The sequence below is a fragment of the Scomber japonicus genome, chromosome 6 (assembly GCF_027409825.1).
Source record: "Scomber japonicus isolate fScoJap1 chromosome 6, fScoJap1.pri, whole genome shotgun sequence".
NCBI classification, from domain to species: domain Eukaryota; kingdom Metazoa; phylum Chordata; class Actinopteri; order Scombriformes; family Scombridae; genus Scomber; species Scomber japonicus.
Window position 1 is genome coordinate 10,373,148 of NC_070583.1, and position 19,037 is coordinate 10,392,184.

At 42.0% G+C, this 19,037-nt stretch overlaps 1 protein-coding gene across 1 annotated transcript; it reads right to left on the minus strand.

Annotated features, from left to right (window-relative positions):
• Positions 1 to 706: 706 nt before the first annotated feature.
• On the minus strand, positions 707 to 19,037 carry pcsk7 (proprotein convertase subtilisin/kexin type 7). Its single transcript, XM_053320923.1, has 17 exons — positions 18,938 to 19,037; positions 15,497 to 15,808; positions 14,904 to 15,134; positions 14,108 to 14,242; positions 13,372 to 13,537; positions 12,756 to 12,846; positions 12,575 to 12,629; positions 12,218 to 12,356; positions 12,000 to 12,100; positions 8,597 to 8,764; positions 6,865 to 6,969; positions 6,642 to 6,744; positions 4,284 to 4,440; positions 3,970 to 4,064; positions 3,501 to 3,606; positions 3,162 to 3,279; positions 707 to 2,082 (listed from the first exon to the last, which is right to left on the minus strand). Exons 2-17 carry the CDS (start codon positions 15,746 to 15,748, stop codon positions 1,798 to 1,800), a joined length of 2,307 nt encoding a protein of 768 aa, XP_053176898.1. The 5' UTR covers positions 15,749 to 15,808; positions 18,938 to 19,037; the 3' UTR covers positions 707 to 1,797.

Genomic DNA, 19,037 nt, shown 5'->3' on the forward strand with positions numbered 1-19,037 from the left:
AATGTTGAAATGTAGGCGGATCTTTCCTTTTCTACTCATATTTAAAAGGGTAGGTTCACATTTATAGCAGTCTGTCTTGAAACAGTTCTCATATGACCATATAAATTAGGCATGTGAAAAATGGGGAATGTTCCACAGTCTGTGTCCTGCATTTCCTTATCTTTCAATGGAATTATACTAAGAAGGGTTCTCTTCACGATAGTATGGAGGAGGAATACTTACAGCAATAAATAACTTTTTCATACATGTAAGTGCATGTGATTATTTTTTAACAGGCTTTAATAATATGAACCCATTATTTGACTTAATAAGTTGTCTGCTTCCTTACCAGTTTAGGGATTTTACTTTTAAAATGTGGCCCATTCCTTTTTCAAAAAGTTATGGCTAATGCATATGCTAATGCTAATTAGCCAATGCTAATGTAAAATTCCATTCATCTTAAATATTTCTGCGATTTCAATCATGCTAGCATTGGTGTTCTATAAATGGTAATGTCAATACTGCACAGTCAATATGTGTTTCAGCTCAAATGCTTACAAAGCTAATGACATTAACTACACTTAATGTTCAATGCTAATAATTTCTGCTACACCACACATACAGAACCTCTATCTTTATAACTACGGCTAACAAATTGTATTACTGATTCAAGTGTGTGTAGGTGGGTTTTAAAAAACTTCAACAATCCTCTGAAAGAATATTCCATCAACAGTCTTTTATTATCTATCAGGTCACCTGTGACTTGCACAGCAAAACACAGTCTCCAACTTCACTCCACTCACTCCGTTACATTAAAAAAGTAGAACTCTTTAATACATTTTTTAAAAACACTTTGTATAAATCATAAATCGCTTGGTATATATCTGTACAGTAGGCACACATCGTGTATATATTACACTCCATAAAAAAATACATATGCAAATCCCACACTTGAAAATCCCACTTCAAGTTTTTTCAGTAGTTGGCTGATAACCCACAGATAAGAATCCACGACTTAAAAGTCAAATGCGTCAAATCACAGCTCAGAAAATAAATCTTAATCTTAAAAATACACAAGTATCCTCTCAAAAACACTTTTTCATGGAAGACCTTGAATGTTACAAGTACATGTACTCATGTCACACACACACACACACACACACACACACACACGCTACACTCTCTAATACAGCAGACTCTTACTGTAGTGCACAATATATTTTTGTCTTCCTCTTGCTTTGATGGTCACACAGGTGTCCGTAAAGTGTATCCTCAATGTATGTGAGTACACATTTGCACGGACAAGCCTGTATACATACTTTCACACATGCAATTACACCATTAAACCCTATCAGATTCCTCTTCAGTTCTGAACTTAACCTAATCATAATCTTGGGATGGGAATTTTACCCCAGGACTGGCAAGAGGGATGGGTCATGAGTGTATAAGAAACACACACACACGCACAACCACACACACACACACGTACACACACACACACACACACACACACACACACACACACACACACACACACACACACACACACACACACACACACACACACACACACACTTTCCTGTCACGGCACAAATACAGATTTTCATACAAGGCCACGTGTTTGGGGAATGCAGAGAAGGACAAAGTGTCCACTCTTCAGTAGTCTATTCTTTGACCCCTCACCAACACGTTCGAGATTGACTGGGGTCAGCCAGGTTGCAGGAGGCTGGGCGTGTGTGAGGAGTAGAGGGTGAAAGCCTGAGAAGTCCCATAAGCACAGGCAGTGAGAGGTTTTAGGACCCTTCAGCTGGCTCAGTGCTATGTTGCCACCACCTCTCCACTGAAAAGTGGCACTTTGGCCTCGGTGTCCCGTATTGTGTTCATCTCCATCCCTGAGTTTCGCTCCTCTTCCTCCTTGTCCTCCTCTTCTTCCTCTACCACTGCCTCCTCCACTCCTCTCCCTCGGCGCCCCCTCCTGGACCAGTGACCTCCCCGTCTCTTGCGCAGGCATAGTAGGCCCCTGAGGTCCAGGTGGGCCAATGTGACCTCCAGTGTGTAGTAGAGAGACCAGAAGAGAGAAAAGCAGCCCAGCAGCAGCAGGAACTGGAAAGAGATACAGCAGAGGTGGTTAATCACAACAGCAGGACTGCAGCTGGATCCAGCATTCAGCATTGGATCCTTTAAAGCACCAATAGGTGGAAATGTGGATCAGGTGGATGCCAAAAAACAAGAACTACTACAAAACATTGATATTTCTTCCTGGTTTAGCTGCAGTGGGTTGTTGGAGGAGTTTATTTTCCTGTTTTAAGTCTTAAAAGGCCTTTTTATGTCTCTATGTGCAATCTGAGGGATGGGATCAGCTGGCTTTGATCAATTACTGGATGTCTATGGCATCAATTAGCAGCTTGGTTAAAAGGAAGGCAAATGCACCTTTAAGCCTCTCCAAATATGAGATGGCTGCTCTCACCAAACCACATAAAAAAGTTTAATCACATTATGTCATTTTCCAGATGCTATTCCTGATCACATGCACAGAACAGACACATTTTCTCCTTCATGTCAAACTTAATCATTTGATCACGTCATAAATTAACATTACAGTAAAGGACAATAGTTGAACTGTTTATGACTCCGACAAGAAGAAAGTCAGTCAGCGCTGGAAAAAAAGATTCTACTTTCCAGTGGAGGTGATCTAATCCCACAGATCCTAAAATTGAACTTAATTTACGCTAATCTCTCCATTTAACTTAACCCATAATGCAAATAGTGACATTAAAAACCACACCCGATAGTTTTTCCCTACGGCTGAATAGTTGTTTTTTTAAAACTGAATAAAAAAGGTTCATTTGATGTAGATTTTTAAAAAGCAGTAAAGTATAGTTTCTTCCAATATGATTTAGTTTTAGAAGAACATTTTAAATACTGTAATTAGATGCAATTTTATTGTGTTCTGACTTTGACAGAAAATGTATCACATTTAATGATACAATCTCAGAGGGGAAAACACATCTGGAGACAGTGATATTTCTGGAATTCAGATATTACAGATGTTGAAAAACACTTAAAGTTTGTTTGAAGTAATGTCACAGTTTTTACATTTCTTTCCACTCGTGTGAAAGTGACACAGTCTTCACTTTTTTGGGAATAAATAAATGTATGTCAGTTGGTTTTGGCTCACTTACCTTGAGGGTGTTGGAGGTAAAGGGGCTGAAGATCTCTGGAGGGATGTTCAGACCTGGAGGGCAGGGCAGAGAGAAATTGCTGTCCAGATACTTGCCGCTCATCGCCTCCTCCACCAGCCTGTCAATCAAAGCACAGCCAGTCAGCAAAACATCTTGCTAGCATTCACTCTACAAGCATCTGCAGCAATTAAGTATCCATACATAATACAAAGATACACTGATGTATCATGAACAAATAAATGTCCACTCAATAAACACCCACTATTAAACACACCTTTTAAAAACAAGCTAAACTGAAGCTGTCAGTAACCTAGGAATGAAAAGCCTGCAAGGTCATACCTCTGTCTTTCGTTGACCTCGCTGAACGTCATAGAGGAGCCATACAGGGTCAGCTTCCACTGCTTCAACACTCCCTCAGCGGCACACTTCTGAAACGACGGCTCTTCTACAGGAGCAGAGAGACAGGTCAGTGTGTGGGCAGGTCATGTAAACAAGGTCACAAGGAAACAGTGGTTGTGTTTGCCATGAGATTCTGATCAGTGTCGGTCTGGGGTGGGGGGGGTGCAATTGGTCTTCTAAGGAGCAACACAGAGCTATCAGGACGTTTTGCTCTCACACACACTGCATTTATAGTCACACAAACACACACAGGCACGCACAGTCACTTTCTAGCACGCAGTCTTGCTCCAGATTCCAGGAGACTGTGTCTCATTTGCAGCCGTTATGGAGCTGCTATCAATATGCAGGAGACTTCCGGGACAGTTGGGATGTCTGGTGATGTGTGTCAGTGTGTGTATCAGCATCTTACTGTGGTCAGATATCTTGAGTTGGTACTGGCCTTCGGCTCTCTCTCCCCAGCAGCGCACGGTGGAGAAGGTCCAGTCCTGGTAGCCTGCAGCATCTCTGTGTGCAAAACACAAAGAGGCCACATTATTAGACACTAGTCACAAACATTATTTATGATATGAGCACAGGTACATGTGTAAGTTTAAAGAGTGCTGCCGTTATATATTAATAAACTGATTGCACTATAATAAAAACACACTCTTTTGTTTTTTGTTTTACTGTATTCAAAGCGATACCGGTGCATATGTGTGCAGGCATGTGTGTGTGTGCCCGCACCTGTCGACGGCACGGCGCGCCCCGATGACTGACGTCATACCGCTGGGGCAGATCAACACAATCTCCATGTTGCCACGACATGGGTGAGTTATAGTCACGGTAACGGCCACATGCTCCAGCGTCTGCATTCCAGACTCTGTCAGGTCAGCAGCAGAGACTGAGGGAGAGAAAGAGAGCAGCTTAGTCATGTGCCTGTAAGGGAGGTGAGTGTGATCAGTCAGACTGATGCTGTAATATGACTGTATCGTGTTGGTGTGTGTGTGTGTGCGCATGGGTGTAACCTATAAGATTAACAACGGTAAAATTATGTGTTTTTAGCCTTTTAAACTTAAAATATGGTAATTTCAGAACTTGTTGGACACTTATTAGTCAGTTGTCCTCACCACCTCCTGCCCTCCCACTGCAAGTGTCTAGTAATTTCTCGGTATTTCCTGGGCTCTGACTAGTAATGAGCCGTGGTGCTCCTTGACCATGTAGGGATGCACACATCCTCGGGGCAGGGGAGGAACGCGGGGCGACGAGGGAGCGAGGAGTGTCAAGTGTAGAGGTGTTGAAGGAGAGACGGACATGATGAAGAGAGACGGGGAGGAGATGGAGAGACAAGTGGAGAGAGGAGACAGGGCAGAAGCAGATGTAGGGAAGTTGGGGTTGGGGTGATGGTGTGATTGTAATACAGATGCTATGCTATAAAACTGAATCTAATTAAATTATTGATGTGCGTGTTGGGCTTTACAAGCTAACTTCTCATTAAAAGTCATATTTTCCACTGACACGTCCCATAAACTAACCACTCTGGCTCAGTTTTACACTTTTCAACTGCGTTTTCATCTTCACTTCAGACAAATCTATATTAAAAGAAAATCTCTCAGCTCAAATAAATTCTATATGTGATAACAAACACTTTGCATGCTTTGGTGACAAGGAAAGAGAGATTTAATGCCCCTTGATGCAGAACATTTTGTCCCCTCTCACTTTTTTTTTTCTTCTTCCCCAAATTCAAATTCCAGCTGTTGTCACATCTTTACCAACTTCTCCCTTTTGCTTTCTTTCACTTCAGAGCAGCTTGGTGCGTCAGCTCTTCACTAGCATGACGTTATGCTGTCTGTACAACCACACACACACACAGCTTTCACTTAGAAACACACTTGCTTGTTTCTAAAACAACTGGATTAACAGTGCCACCGGGACCTGACTGGTTGTTATTTTTCAGTCAAAGCCAATCACAGCACACACACACACACACAATTGTACATTAGTACAGACTGTGTTCACATGGGAAGGGAGCAGCTTGAAATTCTTAAGGGACCGAGCATTAGTCAATAAGGCAGCCAAAACATATACCAACTGAGTGGTTTGACAAGCAGACCTGAATGCTGACTGTGATGAAAAAGCTTGTCTGATGTTTGACTGATTGAACAGAGATATAAATGACAAAATGTATGTAGTGGTAGTTTGATATCATTTCATTTCTTTTTGAGATTAAGCCCAGAAACATTTTTGTTAAGTCTCCTCTGTAACTGTCAGCAACTCTTGATTTGTCCTTAAGCAACTCCTGTTGCATGAGACTACACACACACACATACACATACACACACACATACATGCATACACACACCCACACACACCCACACACACCCACCCCTCTGGCTGCGCTCCTGACCGCAAGGCCATAAAAAAGGGAAGATACAGATCGAAGGGAGGAGAAGAAAAGAGACGAGGGAGGAGGAAATGTTTCTGCAAGAATGAGGTCACCATGAGCATATGTGAAAAAGTGCGTGTGAGGGAGAAACAGAGACAGATCGCATACACAGACGGTCAAATATGAGGGAGTTAGAGCAGTGAGAAGCTAAAGGAGGAAGAAAAACTACTGAGAATGAACAGAGAGGAGCTGTAAAATACAGAGACAGATTGGGAGGAGAAAATGGAGAAAAAAGGAGGGGGAAAGAAGAAAAAAAACAAATCGGGGCAATCTGGAAAAATCTCACCCAGTATTTCAATGTGGACGCAAGAACACATAAACAAGGGAACATTACCTAATATGGACAGACAGACTGACTGAGGAGCAGGGAGGGAGGGAGGGAGAGAGAGAGAGAGAGAGAGAGAGAGAGAGAGAGAGAGAGAGAGAGAGAGAGAGAGAGAGAGAGAGAGAGAGAGAGAGAGAGAGAGAGAGAGAGAGAGAGAGAGAGAGAGAGAGAGAGAGAGAGAGAGAGTGAGAGAGAGAGCGAGAGAGCGAGACAGAGAGAGAGAGCGAGAGAGAGAGTGAGAGAGAGAGAGAGAGAGAGAGAGAGAGAGAGCGAGACAGAGAGCGAGACAGAGAGAGAGAGCGAGAGAGAGAGAGGGGGGCAAATGTTTAGTTACCAGCCCAGGTGCGAACCAGTTCCTTGGGATAGGTCGGGATGGATGTTTCCTCTTTTGTTACTGAGCTCTGATAAGACACCAGGAAGGGCACTGACTCCCATACCTGAAAGACAGAAGAGAGACAATTGCAGGCTCTGGTAACTTCAGGTGGAAATTATACATTTATTTTTGTCATTTCCTAGACTAACCCATTTTTTAGTGATACTTGTGTGTCTGAATGTACCTTGGCAGCATTGACGAGTCTCCATGCGTTGAGCAGGCCGAAGCCGTGCTGGTGGCTGTGATGGAAACCAGCTCCGTTCACCTTCCAGTCTGCATTCTTGTCACACTTTTAAAACAAATATTCAAAAAAAAGTCTTAGTCATGTTACATGTTTTTGCTCTTATCCAGTCATGTTCATTCAAACAAACAGAGATACCATTTTCTCCAAGCAATAGCTTTGTTTTTAGGTATGATTATGGTGGTTATCAGGTTATCTGTACTCTCATATCTGTCCCTATGTGGAAAAGATACCACATCCCTAACTGAAGAGGCCAGTAACCCTCTGAAAACATTGAACATTGCATACTGATGAGATCAGTAGTGCTAAAACAATTGAGAGTTAAACTGATTTCCCAAACTGACTTTATTTAATAGTAAATTGAACATCTTTTAGTTTTGGATTGTCTATTGGACAAAACAAGTAACTTTAAAATGTCACTTCAAACTCTGGACTGGGTTGACCCAGGCTGTTTGAAATTCATCACTAAGTGCGGAAACCCCCGCTGAAGTTATTCTACTAAAAAGTTTTAAACTTTTGATTTACTAAATCAGGTTACGACATTAAAACTTACAAAATGTATTAGGTAGAGTTGCTAGGAAACATCTGTAGACGCAACCAACTATGTAATAAACAGGAAGTCACTGTTAGAATCACATTCTTTAACCTAACAACCAAAAATAACAGTTTTAGGTGCCAAAAGATAACTGCAGATCCTTTGAGGATGTAGATTTGATTTTGTTTTATTTCTGTCTGCATGCCTACAGATAAATGTGTTTTAGAATTAGTAGTATCCACGCAGTTTACAGTGAAAGGGAAATACATGATTACGCTCAGCTAAAAATTGTTATTTGATTTAGTCTAATGTTAGATGTTACATGTTGTAATTTGGGGTTTATCATGTTTTTTCTGTGAAATTGAAAGTGTCAGGTCAAATATGTCCATCATATTCTATTATGACCTCTTTTAGTCTTCAAGCTAACGTTAGCTTTGTTAGCTAGCTTACGCAACAGTTCCACCTGGGGGTTAGTAAGTGTCAATAGTAAGTTACAGCTTATTTTTAATAGGAATTAGGAACTAGTTTTTGTTTGTCAACCAGTTTTAATTTAGCAATGTGTAAATAAACACTTAGTAAATACACAGTTTATTAGTGGGCAAAGTTTGAACTTACGAACAGCTGGAGCAACTGGCTCCTGTGAAATTGCGATGGGCATTTTTCACTATTTGACATTTCAGAGACTATTTATAAATAAATCACTAAAGAAAAATCATCAACACACTAATAAAAACAACTAATAGTTAAATCCAGCTTTTGATATCAACCTTAAGGCAGAATTTTTGAGCAACATTTAGCACAATAGCAGCACTACTGAGAAATGTTTTTACAAGTGGTTTCTTGTTTTTTTTCCTCATATTTTGCACACATACAAGCAAAGTGATACACAGTACTGTCACAGATTTTGTGCTTTCCTACTGATCAACAGTTGGTAGTAGTTAAGTGCAAATGTTTTACGAGGAAGGAAATGCATTCAACATGTTTGTCGGACCTCAATGATACACACCAAATGTGAACATAGAAAGCTCCACAGGGCACCTTTAACAGTTTCAGAGTTTCCTGCACACAAGTATCCAGGTGGAAAGCAGCTACACAGTATACAGTAATAACAGATGCAGTGAAAAACTTCATCAGGTCTACCTTGGTGGCGGTGAAGGTGATGATGTGCTGGACGTCCCTCCAGCTGAGGCAAGGTCGGACCTGCAGCATGAGGGCCACCATTCCCGCCGCCAGGGGGGCCGCGGCGGACGTGCCGGTGTGGCCGTCCGTACATCCCGTTGCGTGCCGCATGGACCAGTCCGATGTCACCTAAAGAGACAGACAGATGGGTTGATTGTACAGCATATAGCCATGGAGACAACTGCACAATACAAACAAGTGTCAAGGTGGCAACAGCTTGGCAGGAGGGCAAACAGTGTATAAAAGGCACTCACACACACACACACACACACTCACACACACACGTATACATTAACACTTCAGAGTGTATATGCAAGACAAAATTGTTAGTTATGAGCTTGGAGGCTCTGTATCTAAACTAAAGAGCAAGGAACACTTCGGTCAGGCGCCAGTGTTATGGAGCAATCCAGACAGTACAATATATTTACAATGGTGGTGGTCAGAGTTTGACACAGTTTGTGTACATCATGGATATACGAGATTCAGCTTTTAAGAAGATTAAAGGGAGTAAAAAGAAAGATAAAAGCAGCTGTACCAATAAAAACCAAGAGTAGAAGAGTAAAAATGTATATACACAGAGAATGGGAATGCAGAGGATCCTGACAGGCGGCAGTAAAGGACTATTCAATTCATGAGCAGGCAAAAAAAAGACCAATGTACAGTAGCTTTGTCTCTCATCTCTGTATAAGATCAGCGGGCAAATCAAACAACACTGGAGTTTTCATGTGCAGAGTGAAATCCACCCATGCATACACAGGACCCACATCTGAAAACATGTGACATACGTCTTCCATAAACAGGGCACACTGGTGCGCACATTAGCGACAGCCTGTCTGACAGAAGCACCGCAGCGATGTGGGCAGAGGAATTCCAAGCCCTCTCTGTGTTTACATGCGGAGGACATATGGGCCTCCTCTAACAGCTGTCAGGCCATGTTGAAGGCTTCAAACTACCATACAGTGGTGTGCAGGGTCAGTCGTGCTCATCCAGAGCAGATGTACCGGCACCATCAGGAGACGAGTTCTGCCACTCAACATTCAATTCAAACACTGAATACCTGAATCTAGGTTCCCAGGTCATTATGCTGAGTCAAAGCAATTTATTAAAAGCTTTACTAATCAACGATCTTTAACCCATCAGTCCCTGTAAAAGACACAATCCAACAGAGATACTTTTGATAGGATCAGTTGAAAAAAAAAAAAAAGTGATTAAATTGCCCCCAGATCTCGAAAATCAGAATTTTCTGTAACTGATCAAGTAATTTTCCCATTCTCCAACTTTTCCAGTCTTTACAGACTCAGAACAAGATGAAAAGAACAAGATCAAATTCATTTGTGCGGGCAGCTGTTCCAGTTTGACTCTAAATGGCCTTTACAGAATAATACACTAACGGGCAGTGTGTGGTAAACACATGGCCGATGAGTACACTGCGGTCAGTGGTGGATCAGTCTTCTCCAGAGAGAGCCAATCTCCGCTAATCTCTTTTCCCCACAGGCAATGACATTCCTGGTACAAACTAGGTTTCCATGGTGACGGCCACAAACAACGGCAAATAGAGGTCAGTGACTTCAACGGGCCCTTACTCCTGTCATCATCCGTTATCCTTTTTGAAAGAAAATAGTCTCTGCTCTCTCCTGACGCGGAGCTGATCCGTCACAAGCTTTCAAACAAATTGTCACATCAATACATTTTTAAGAACATTTTCAAGAAATGTAGTAACATTGTTTTCTGTGTCATGTTGTGTTTGGTATCTAATAGGCTTCATGAGGGACGACCAAAGGAGACAACCACAGTTTTTTCTTTCATATTACAAATCTCTCTCTTTGAGGCCTTTTACACTTAGTTTTGAAATGTGCTTCTTTGTAGCAAACACAAGTTAACAGCCGAAACATATCTCTGTTAACACCTGGGTCTATCACACGTCTCAAAAGATGTCCAGATTTCATCACTGCCAATATAAGGTCCGCTAGAAGGTCAAAGGGCCCTATTCAAAGGGTTACCGTAACAACCTCGACATCCTGCACGGATGATGTATACTGCTGCTACGTCTTTGCCAGAGGCACATCAGAACTTATCAGCGTTTACACTACAAAAGATATGTGGTCAAGTGCGTCGCAGGCCACCTCAGCAAGTGGTTTAAGTGATGGGATCACAGTGAGTCGTGGTGGTCGTTTAAACCCCTGTTTAGCGTCATCCACTTGTGAACTCATCCCCTAAGATGTATTTTAAACCCAAGTGTAAACAGGGTCATAAGATAAACAATAAAGAGAAAGACTGTAGTGATGATGTCATTTATAGGAGGATCTTACAGCTCCTTTGCTACAATTTGACCTCATACATTATGTCATAAATAACAGAGCTTTCCATAAGTGCTGGCTGCCAGCCAAATGAGAGCAGAGAGTCGCCTCAGCATTTGACATAAACAGACAGGGGACATCCTCATTCATTCAGACAACACCAGGGACAGCTACTTGACGATTGTGCAGTAATTATTAAAAAGTCCACTGAGAGCGCTGTATTTTCCATATACACCATACAGATGTTTATGAGCTTAATAAATTAAGGAATTAATGAATTATCTTTATTTACATTGCAGTATTTATAGCAGAGCCATCTCTAGGCTGCACTGCAAACACACACTAAAACAGGCCTGTATCATGTGAGGAAAATGTAGGCTGTGCCTGAGCCTCACACACAGGAAGATAGTGAAGCTCAAAATTAAGGTCTCAATAAATAACTAACAGTTCACTACCTGGTTGCTATCAGGTAGCTTATAAATGCATAATAATTAGGATCAATGTATATGATGGAATAGTAGGATTAGAATGTGACAGAAGCCACCAAATTTGGGCTTTTACCAGCCAAACCTTTTCTCTGCTGGGGAGAAGGCATGCCCCCCCCCCCCCCCCGGAATATTGACACACATGTAAAATGGGACCAAAAAGAGGCATCTTTTACTATAAGTACTGCCATCACTAAGTGGATGGAGTAGGAAACTCAACTCATACCAGTTTAAACTCCTTTTCATCATCTGATGTATCAAAAATAATCTCTGCACCCAAATACATGCTATGACGGTATTTGATCTTGCAGAATTGTATACTCTACTTATAATCACAATGAGCAGATGCATGTAATGGTAGTTCAGCATTTGAGATCATGAGGTCTCCAGAGGTTGATGTGCTTCACTTTCACACCACAAATGAACACATCGATGTGAAAGCACCCTCATTCACTGAGACTGATTGATTGCTCGTCACTGACTTCCTGCTTTCTTACTGTTCCCTTAGCAACCAATCATGTGTTTTCTAGTCTAGGCATCGTTTGTGTGCGTCTGTTTGTGCATATGTCATGTAAGACCTACAATGCTCCTCAGCTTGTTCCCTCCGCTGCTGAAGGTGACAGCCAGCATGGATGCACACTCCTCAGCGTAGAAGGGCATCCTGCCATTCTCATCAACTGCTCCTGCAACACACACACACACGATTATTACAGCGCACATTATTAAAGTGCACATGTCCACATCCAAAAAGCAGAGAATGTATACTAGCAAACAGTTGCACACCTCAGATTGTGTCTTACCGATTGTGATGGTGTAGATGGAGTTGGCGTAGCCGTCATAGTTGCAGTTGTCATTATATTGACCTCCGTTGCCACTAGCGACCACAAAGATGCTGCCGAAGCCTCGTCTGCCAGCAATCACTCCATGCTGCAGCGCCGCCTGCGGAGGAAAGAAAATAATTAATCATTGACTTTGATTAGCTTCTGGGATTTTAAAAAAGAAGCGTTACATTTGATACAATCAAGAGCCAGAGAAAAATGGAGCGACTGGAGGCACTGAACACACAGAGCTTCAACAGGTCCACTGCTCGAGGTGATCTGCGGCAGTCTAATGCCCTCTGCAGGACAAAAAGATACACACAGAAATTATTCTCTCACCTTGCCCAGAGGATGGGGTCCGTCCACAGTGCGTCCATCGTCATCAGGACCCCAACTGGAAGAAGGTTAAAAGGTTTGATGTGAGCTTGTGAAATGGAGGAACATTTGCACACATTTGTGACATATTTATTAGCCTCTTCTCTTATAGAAATACCTAAACAGATAGATATATGCTTGTTACCTGCAGCTGTAGATGTCATTGACCTGGTAGTGCTTGTTGAAGGCTATGGCCTCCAGGCTGTCAGTCAGTGGGCCGTCCAGAACCCTGATACCTAAGGAGAGAGATGTTTCACCACACAGAACAAAGTCTTAAGGGCAGTCAACATTGAGAAGGATAATTACAATGATAACTATAAATATATAGTTTTAAATGTGGTTCTAGTTTAAGTGGATGGAGGAGTCAGCGGTGTACTTTTACACACCGCGCTTCAACATCTGCTGCGGGTCAGTTTGGTCTGTAAATACTGAAACTTCACTGCAACTAGTGTCTGAAATACTTCTGATCAACACACCGAATCGCCACCCACCTCTGAACCTTTTCTTATTATCTCTCTGAACAAGATACTACAGCAGTAACAGCTTATCAATAATTAGCTGCAGACACAGCTGGAGTGTGCAGTGTGTACTGGACACCGCTGTTTACAGAACATTATGGTTCTCAGAGTGGACGCTCACAAAGTTGTCGTTCTAGCTATCGCTCTCAGTGTGGACGGCCCTGTAGCCTGGGTTTTATTCAACATAATAAATACAAAGCGGTGGAAAGACGACAGCGCTGATTGAAATGTTCATGTCTGTACCTGCCACCTTGCTGCCATAGGCAACTCCCACGGCACAGAAGCTGTTGTTGGGAACTGCTGCTATCTCTCCGGCACATCGCGTCCCATGGTGGTTATCGCCGGGGACGTCTGGATGAGGCATGGGATCCGGGTCGTTGGAGTTCAGGTCGTAGCTGCCCTCTGGACTCTGAGATGGGACACAAAATCAATGTACTTCATTTTGTGCCAGGAAAAACAAGTCTGACTGGAAATGCTGCGCTTCTATTCGGACTGGGAGCAGCAGTGACACAAAGACTGCAACTACTATGCGAAACTGTGCTCATTATCTGAATATGATCAATTTCAAGTACTGTCACCTTTTTCTGCCTCTACCTTCTCCATTTTCTCCCTGGCTGTTACTTCCTTGAATCACAATACCAAACCATGCCTCCTCTTTGCCGTGAGTGACACTCTCTTTAGTTTGGAGCTATTCTCTGCTCTAGAAGGTGCATGGATCAGCTTAAATAAAGGCAAGCACAGCAGTTTTTCTTGAATGGTAACTTTATGTCCGCCTTGCAGGTGATTCAGGTGATTGAAAAAAAAAACTGGTGAGCGGAGTCTTGCTGGTAAACATCCTCATTGCTTAATCCCCTACTCTCTCCAAAAACATAGAGCCACATCAGAGACACACAGTTGATTTTTCCACCTATTTATAATCCAATTGAAAGGACTTATTCTTGATCATGGAACGGAGTCACTGTCACAGTTTTCGACTTACATAGTTGGGCTGGATATCCTGGTGGGTGTGTTCCACCCCATCATCTACCACCACCACTGTGACTCCTTGGCCGGTGATGTTGTGCTCCCACACGCCTGTCACGTTGATATCCATACCTTCAGTGAGATGATTGTGCTGCAAGAACAATACAACGGAAGAGAGAATTAGGTCATGTAAACAGGAGAAGGAGGTATGTGAATGAGGAAATTAAAAAAAAAAGAAAAAGCATCACTATGAGGTATTTTTATCCTGAAATCCACTTCCGGGGTCTGTTGTTGTGCTCACAGGAGAAATCGTCTGCTCTCTTGTCTCAAAACTGAATAAGTTGCTCTTATCATGCTCCTGTATCTTTGGCAGAGCTGTCTAACAGCTGGAAGATAAGAATAATGGGACTGAAGATAATGATTTTTTTTACCAAGCCCTTTATGCATACAGGATGCTGTGTGTAAATAAATGAAAAGAGCAAGGAGTGTCATTGCATTCATGACCTACTCTAGTAGGTTCCCTGTTCACTGAGCATCATTCATTACATTTGTTGGTAGATATTTGCAAGTAATATTTAAAATGTCTTGACTAGATAAAGTCTTGATCTGTGCCTATTCTTAAACGTTCACTGTGTATTCTCCCTGACAACAAGCGGATTAAACCACAAAAAGGGCCATGTGTAAAACAGACTCCTGACTGGTAAATTATTCAAATACCACATGTTCACTTTTGACACTAATCAAAAGGAAAACTGGCAACTAGACAAATAAGAGAGCAAAACCATATGGCGTACAGTCATCTACATCCTCACCAGGTGCCACTGTTTAGGGTATCTGGGATCGTTGAAGGCCATCGATCTCTTAGAGCGACTGAGCAGTCTCTCCTGCGAGTACCACAGGACATGAGGGTGGGCTGCCAGAATGTCCCCTGGCCGGATGCTCTCACTCCAAACTCCGACGCCAGCCTCAGGAGAACACAGCAAGTAGTGACCTTCCAGCTGTCCTATCTGGCCCTGGTTCTGCAGTCCAGTCTGCTCTGCTATCTGAGGTGAAGAGAATATTGTGAATAAGTGCAAATAAAACTGTGACTGTAAATAGGACATCTGGTGTTTTTTAGCCTGATATATACAACTTTAAAACAGATTAGATCCAATTGCTATAAATTGTGCAGAGAAATTGGGTTGTTGCAGAGAATACAATACAAATGGGGAGCTTAACAAAAAAACAACATTTTAAACAGTTTTTAAAAAGCTAAACAGCAGTGTTGGGCATACTTAAAGAAAGATTAAAGCTCAATCAATGCAGAACCTTGAGAGAGTCCCAGCCTATGGTGGCCAAGTGGTCAACAGAAACTGGCCCAAACATGATCAGACCTATCAGATGAAGTGTTAATGAAGCACTGTACCCTGTTGGCTATCACGTCGAAGTCCACGGAGCTCTGTTCAAAATCCTCTTCCTCCAGGTCCAGGTGTAGGCCAGCGTGGAGCCGGACTGCCCAGGACTGACCTGGGCCGCAGGGCGGCGACGGCCAAGGTGAGGAAGGAGAGGAGGAAAAGGGAAAAGAGGGGGCAACAGAGGGAAGGAGTGTCAGGAGCAACAGAGCAAAGCAGGACAGAAAAATGAGCAGGAGGAATGGAGGGAGATAAAACGTTGCCATGGCAACGGGGGGCAACACACAGGGTCAACCAGACAAGCCCTCCTCATCTGAACCAGCAACCTGGATGTGAGACAAACACAAAAGAGAGAAGTTGTGGTTAGAAGTGAGGACAATCTGAGAACGAGCGGCTGGTTGATTAGCATCTGTTTGCTGCATTCAGAGGCCACTTAAGAAATTCCCTGCATCACAATAACTGGACACCAGTTCAAAGAGCTGTGGCTATATAACCGGTTTGACCAACACTGTCTGGATACATCAGATCCCGCAAACAAACAAACACCCCAACTTTCACATGAAACATCATTGCATCTTTTCGTGTCCCTAACCTAGCCCGCCTTTAATGCATGTGAAGTGTTTGCTCTGACACCCCCATAGTGTGGATATGGCACTAAGGGACGGCTGTTCTTCTAACCTCTGACGCAGGTTTCAAACAGGCCTCCCAAAATCTACACGTGGGACAACCTGAGCCTGCTTAGGGAGACAGATTCAGCGTGGCTTATAACACCAGCTGTCGTTATATCAGTTCTTCAGGGCCTATTTAGTCAGGAATTCCAGACAGCCGGATATCAACGGATTTATTTGTGTATGTGTGGTGAAGGTGCTTGGTGGCACTCCAGGATGGCTGACACTGACTGGAGGAGGAGCAGAACACATAACTTCAGTAGAGCATCAGGAAACTGAACAAGACCTTTCCAAAATGTCAAAAAAAACAACAAAGCATTGCATTTTTATCCTTAGGAGCTATTCTACATTATTCCTATTATTTTAAATCTTTTTTTTTTTCTACTGTCAGCCAATCCCAGGGGAGGAGTAGTTGTTATCTTAAAGAGAGACCAGTCAAATGACCGGCAGGAAATTTGGTTAGAAAGTACAAAGAACAGTCATGTATTATTCTTGTAATGCATGAGTATTACAGGAAACGAAAAGGAAAAGTTAATAAAGTGTAATGTAATAGTAAAAAGACCCTCTCTAAGGTTAAAATGGATTCAGAGGCATCCTAAAGGGGGGACTTCCTCAACAAAAACAAAAAGCAGAGGCCAAAAACTCATGCAACAAGGCCAAGACCACAGAGCCAAGAAAAACCCCTGAGATGTCTCTTTCTGTCACTTATATAACTTTGTATTCAAGGCTGCTTCCACCACTCTTTCCATATAAGGTTTACACATTTCCTGGTATTGATACAAACACCAAAATTCTGAGAAGATGTCTAACACTTGAAAACATAAGAACATAATGTACTCATCTCATCTGTCAGAGTGTGGGTATAAGTAAGGTGCAGAAACAACAGCTTGCTTCTGGATCCATGGTTTCTTGTGGAAAAATGCTTCTACCAACCAGAGGTGTCAGATTGTCAACAGTTCTGCCATATTCTAAATTTAGAGCCGTAAGGTTACGCCACGGTCATGTTGTATTTTCAACTTTAAGCACAGACAAAAGTCCAGCAGTAGTTCAGCTCTTCTTCAATCTTAAATGTCAAATGTGAAAATGAAAATGTGTTCAAAGAGGTAGGTTTGGGTGGGGCATGTCTCACCTTAACACCTGGAAAATTTAAACATGTGTATGATTTTAGTTTAAAACCTATGAAGAATGCAAAGTAGTCCATCTGGGGTTAGGGTTAGGGTTAGCTCCCACCTCATACCTTCTGAGCTGATATGATGATTTTTATATGAGCAGGTTTTTCCCTGCCTATCTAACTCACCTTTGTGTTATTGATAGCAGCCTGTGTTGAAAATCAAAGCATATGATGCAGAATGAAAATAGCAGAACTCAACTGCAGGTACACTCAGATAGTCTACAGCACACACACTAGCGTTATTTTGTAGTTCATCTTTAAAAAATGGCAGATTATGCAAGCCTTTCTCGATTTTAATGTCTAAAAATAATAATACCCTTTACGAGAGGAATGTGAAGTATACTGTGAACTTTCTACACTGTCCCTCATGGACTAACATTAGTGGAACAGCAAACTCAGCAGTAACAAACAACACTGGCTGGCCAACACACACTACAGTATTTAACAACTTAAACCAACTCTGAGGTGAAGTAAATAACTGTGCTCAGTCTGTCTCACCTCAACAACCCTGCCCCTGCATTTTTGTAGCAGAGAAGTTAATACTAACACAGCTGAGCACTCCACCTCTCCCTCAGTTGTTTATTCTCATACAGGCAGGAGATTGTAAGATCTTTACAAATTAATTTAGTTCATTTATTGGTGTATTTAACCTTTTTAAAATAAAATGCTTTGAACTATTTCTCTTAATTACCAGTTATGTGACATATTGTATTTCAGTGGACTCTAAGAACATCAATGAATGGTTTGGCACACAGTTTAATGGAGCAAGAGACTGAAAATAATGCACCCTTTTCTATTCATTAAACCGAGAATCGATTCTGTATCAAATGTACACCCAGGTATTGTGGTAGTATCGAATGGGGGGGATAAGTATTAGTATATAAGTACTGTCCCAATACATGGCCTTTAAAATAAACACCCTAATTTCTCATAAACTTTAATTTTCCATTTTTTGTTCCATCTTGATATACAATTTGAATTCTATGGACTCTTTTGTCAATAATATCCTTTGTCATTGGAAATGATACATGAACATTATTGTAATCCATGTGATAGGTAGAGGTCAATATGTTGAATTGCGTCATCAATAACAGCAATGGTCCAACTGTTAATGACATTAGCACAAACACCTGTTTAAATATTTAATTATATTATTATTATTATTATTATTGTTGTATTACGACATATTGTTATATAAACAGCCTGCCATAATTTGCTGACAAACTATATAGTCAAAGCTGCTGGCTGCTTATGAAGCTGTCAGCTTTACATGTGGCTTATTTTTTTGGGTTGTTTTTGGTTTTGCTCGTAGGTCAGCTAGCTGCGTTAGCTGGTTAGACAGCTACCTGAGGCTAGGCAGGTGATAAACCGCGTCTGAGAAATGACAGCGTTATCTCTTTACAGTTCTGTTAAGGTAAAGTTAATCATTATACAGTCAAAACAACGGAATGCAGTCACAACTTGGAGTGGGACTCGAGTTTCAACCATGAGCATTGTTGCTGTCACAGTAAGTTAGCCAGCGTCCTGACGCCAACCGTCGACACCGTCCTTCTTATGAGAAATAAGACGAATCAGTAGCCGTGACGGTAAACTGTGATAATACAGTTGTAGCTTACCTGTCCGCTTACTTCGTCGTTCTCATCAGTTTCTTGTGAATTTTCAGACTACCGTTGGGCTTGTCATCTCATTTCCGTAAGTAACACACAAATCACAATT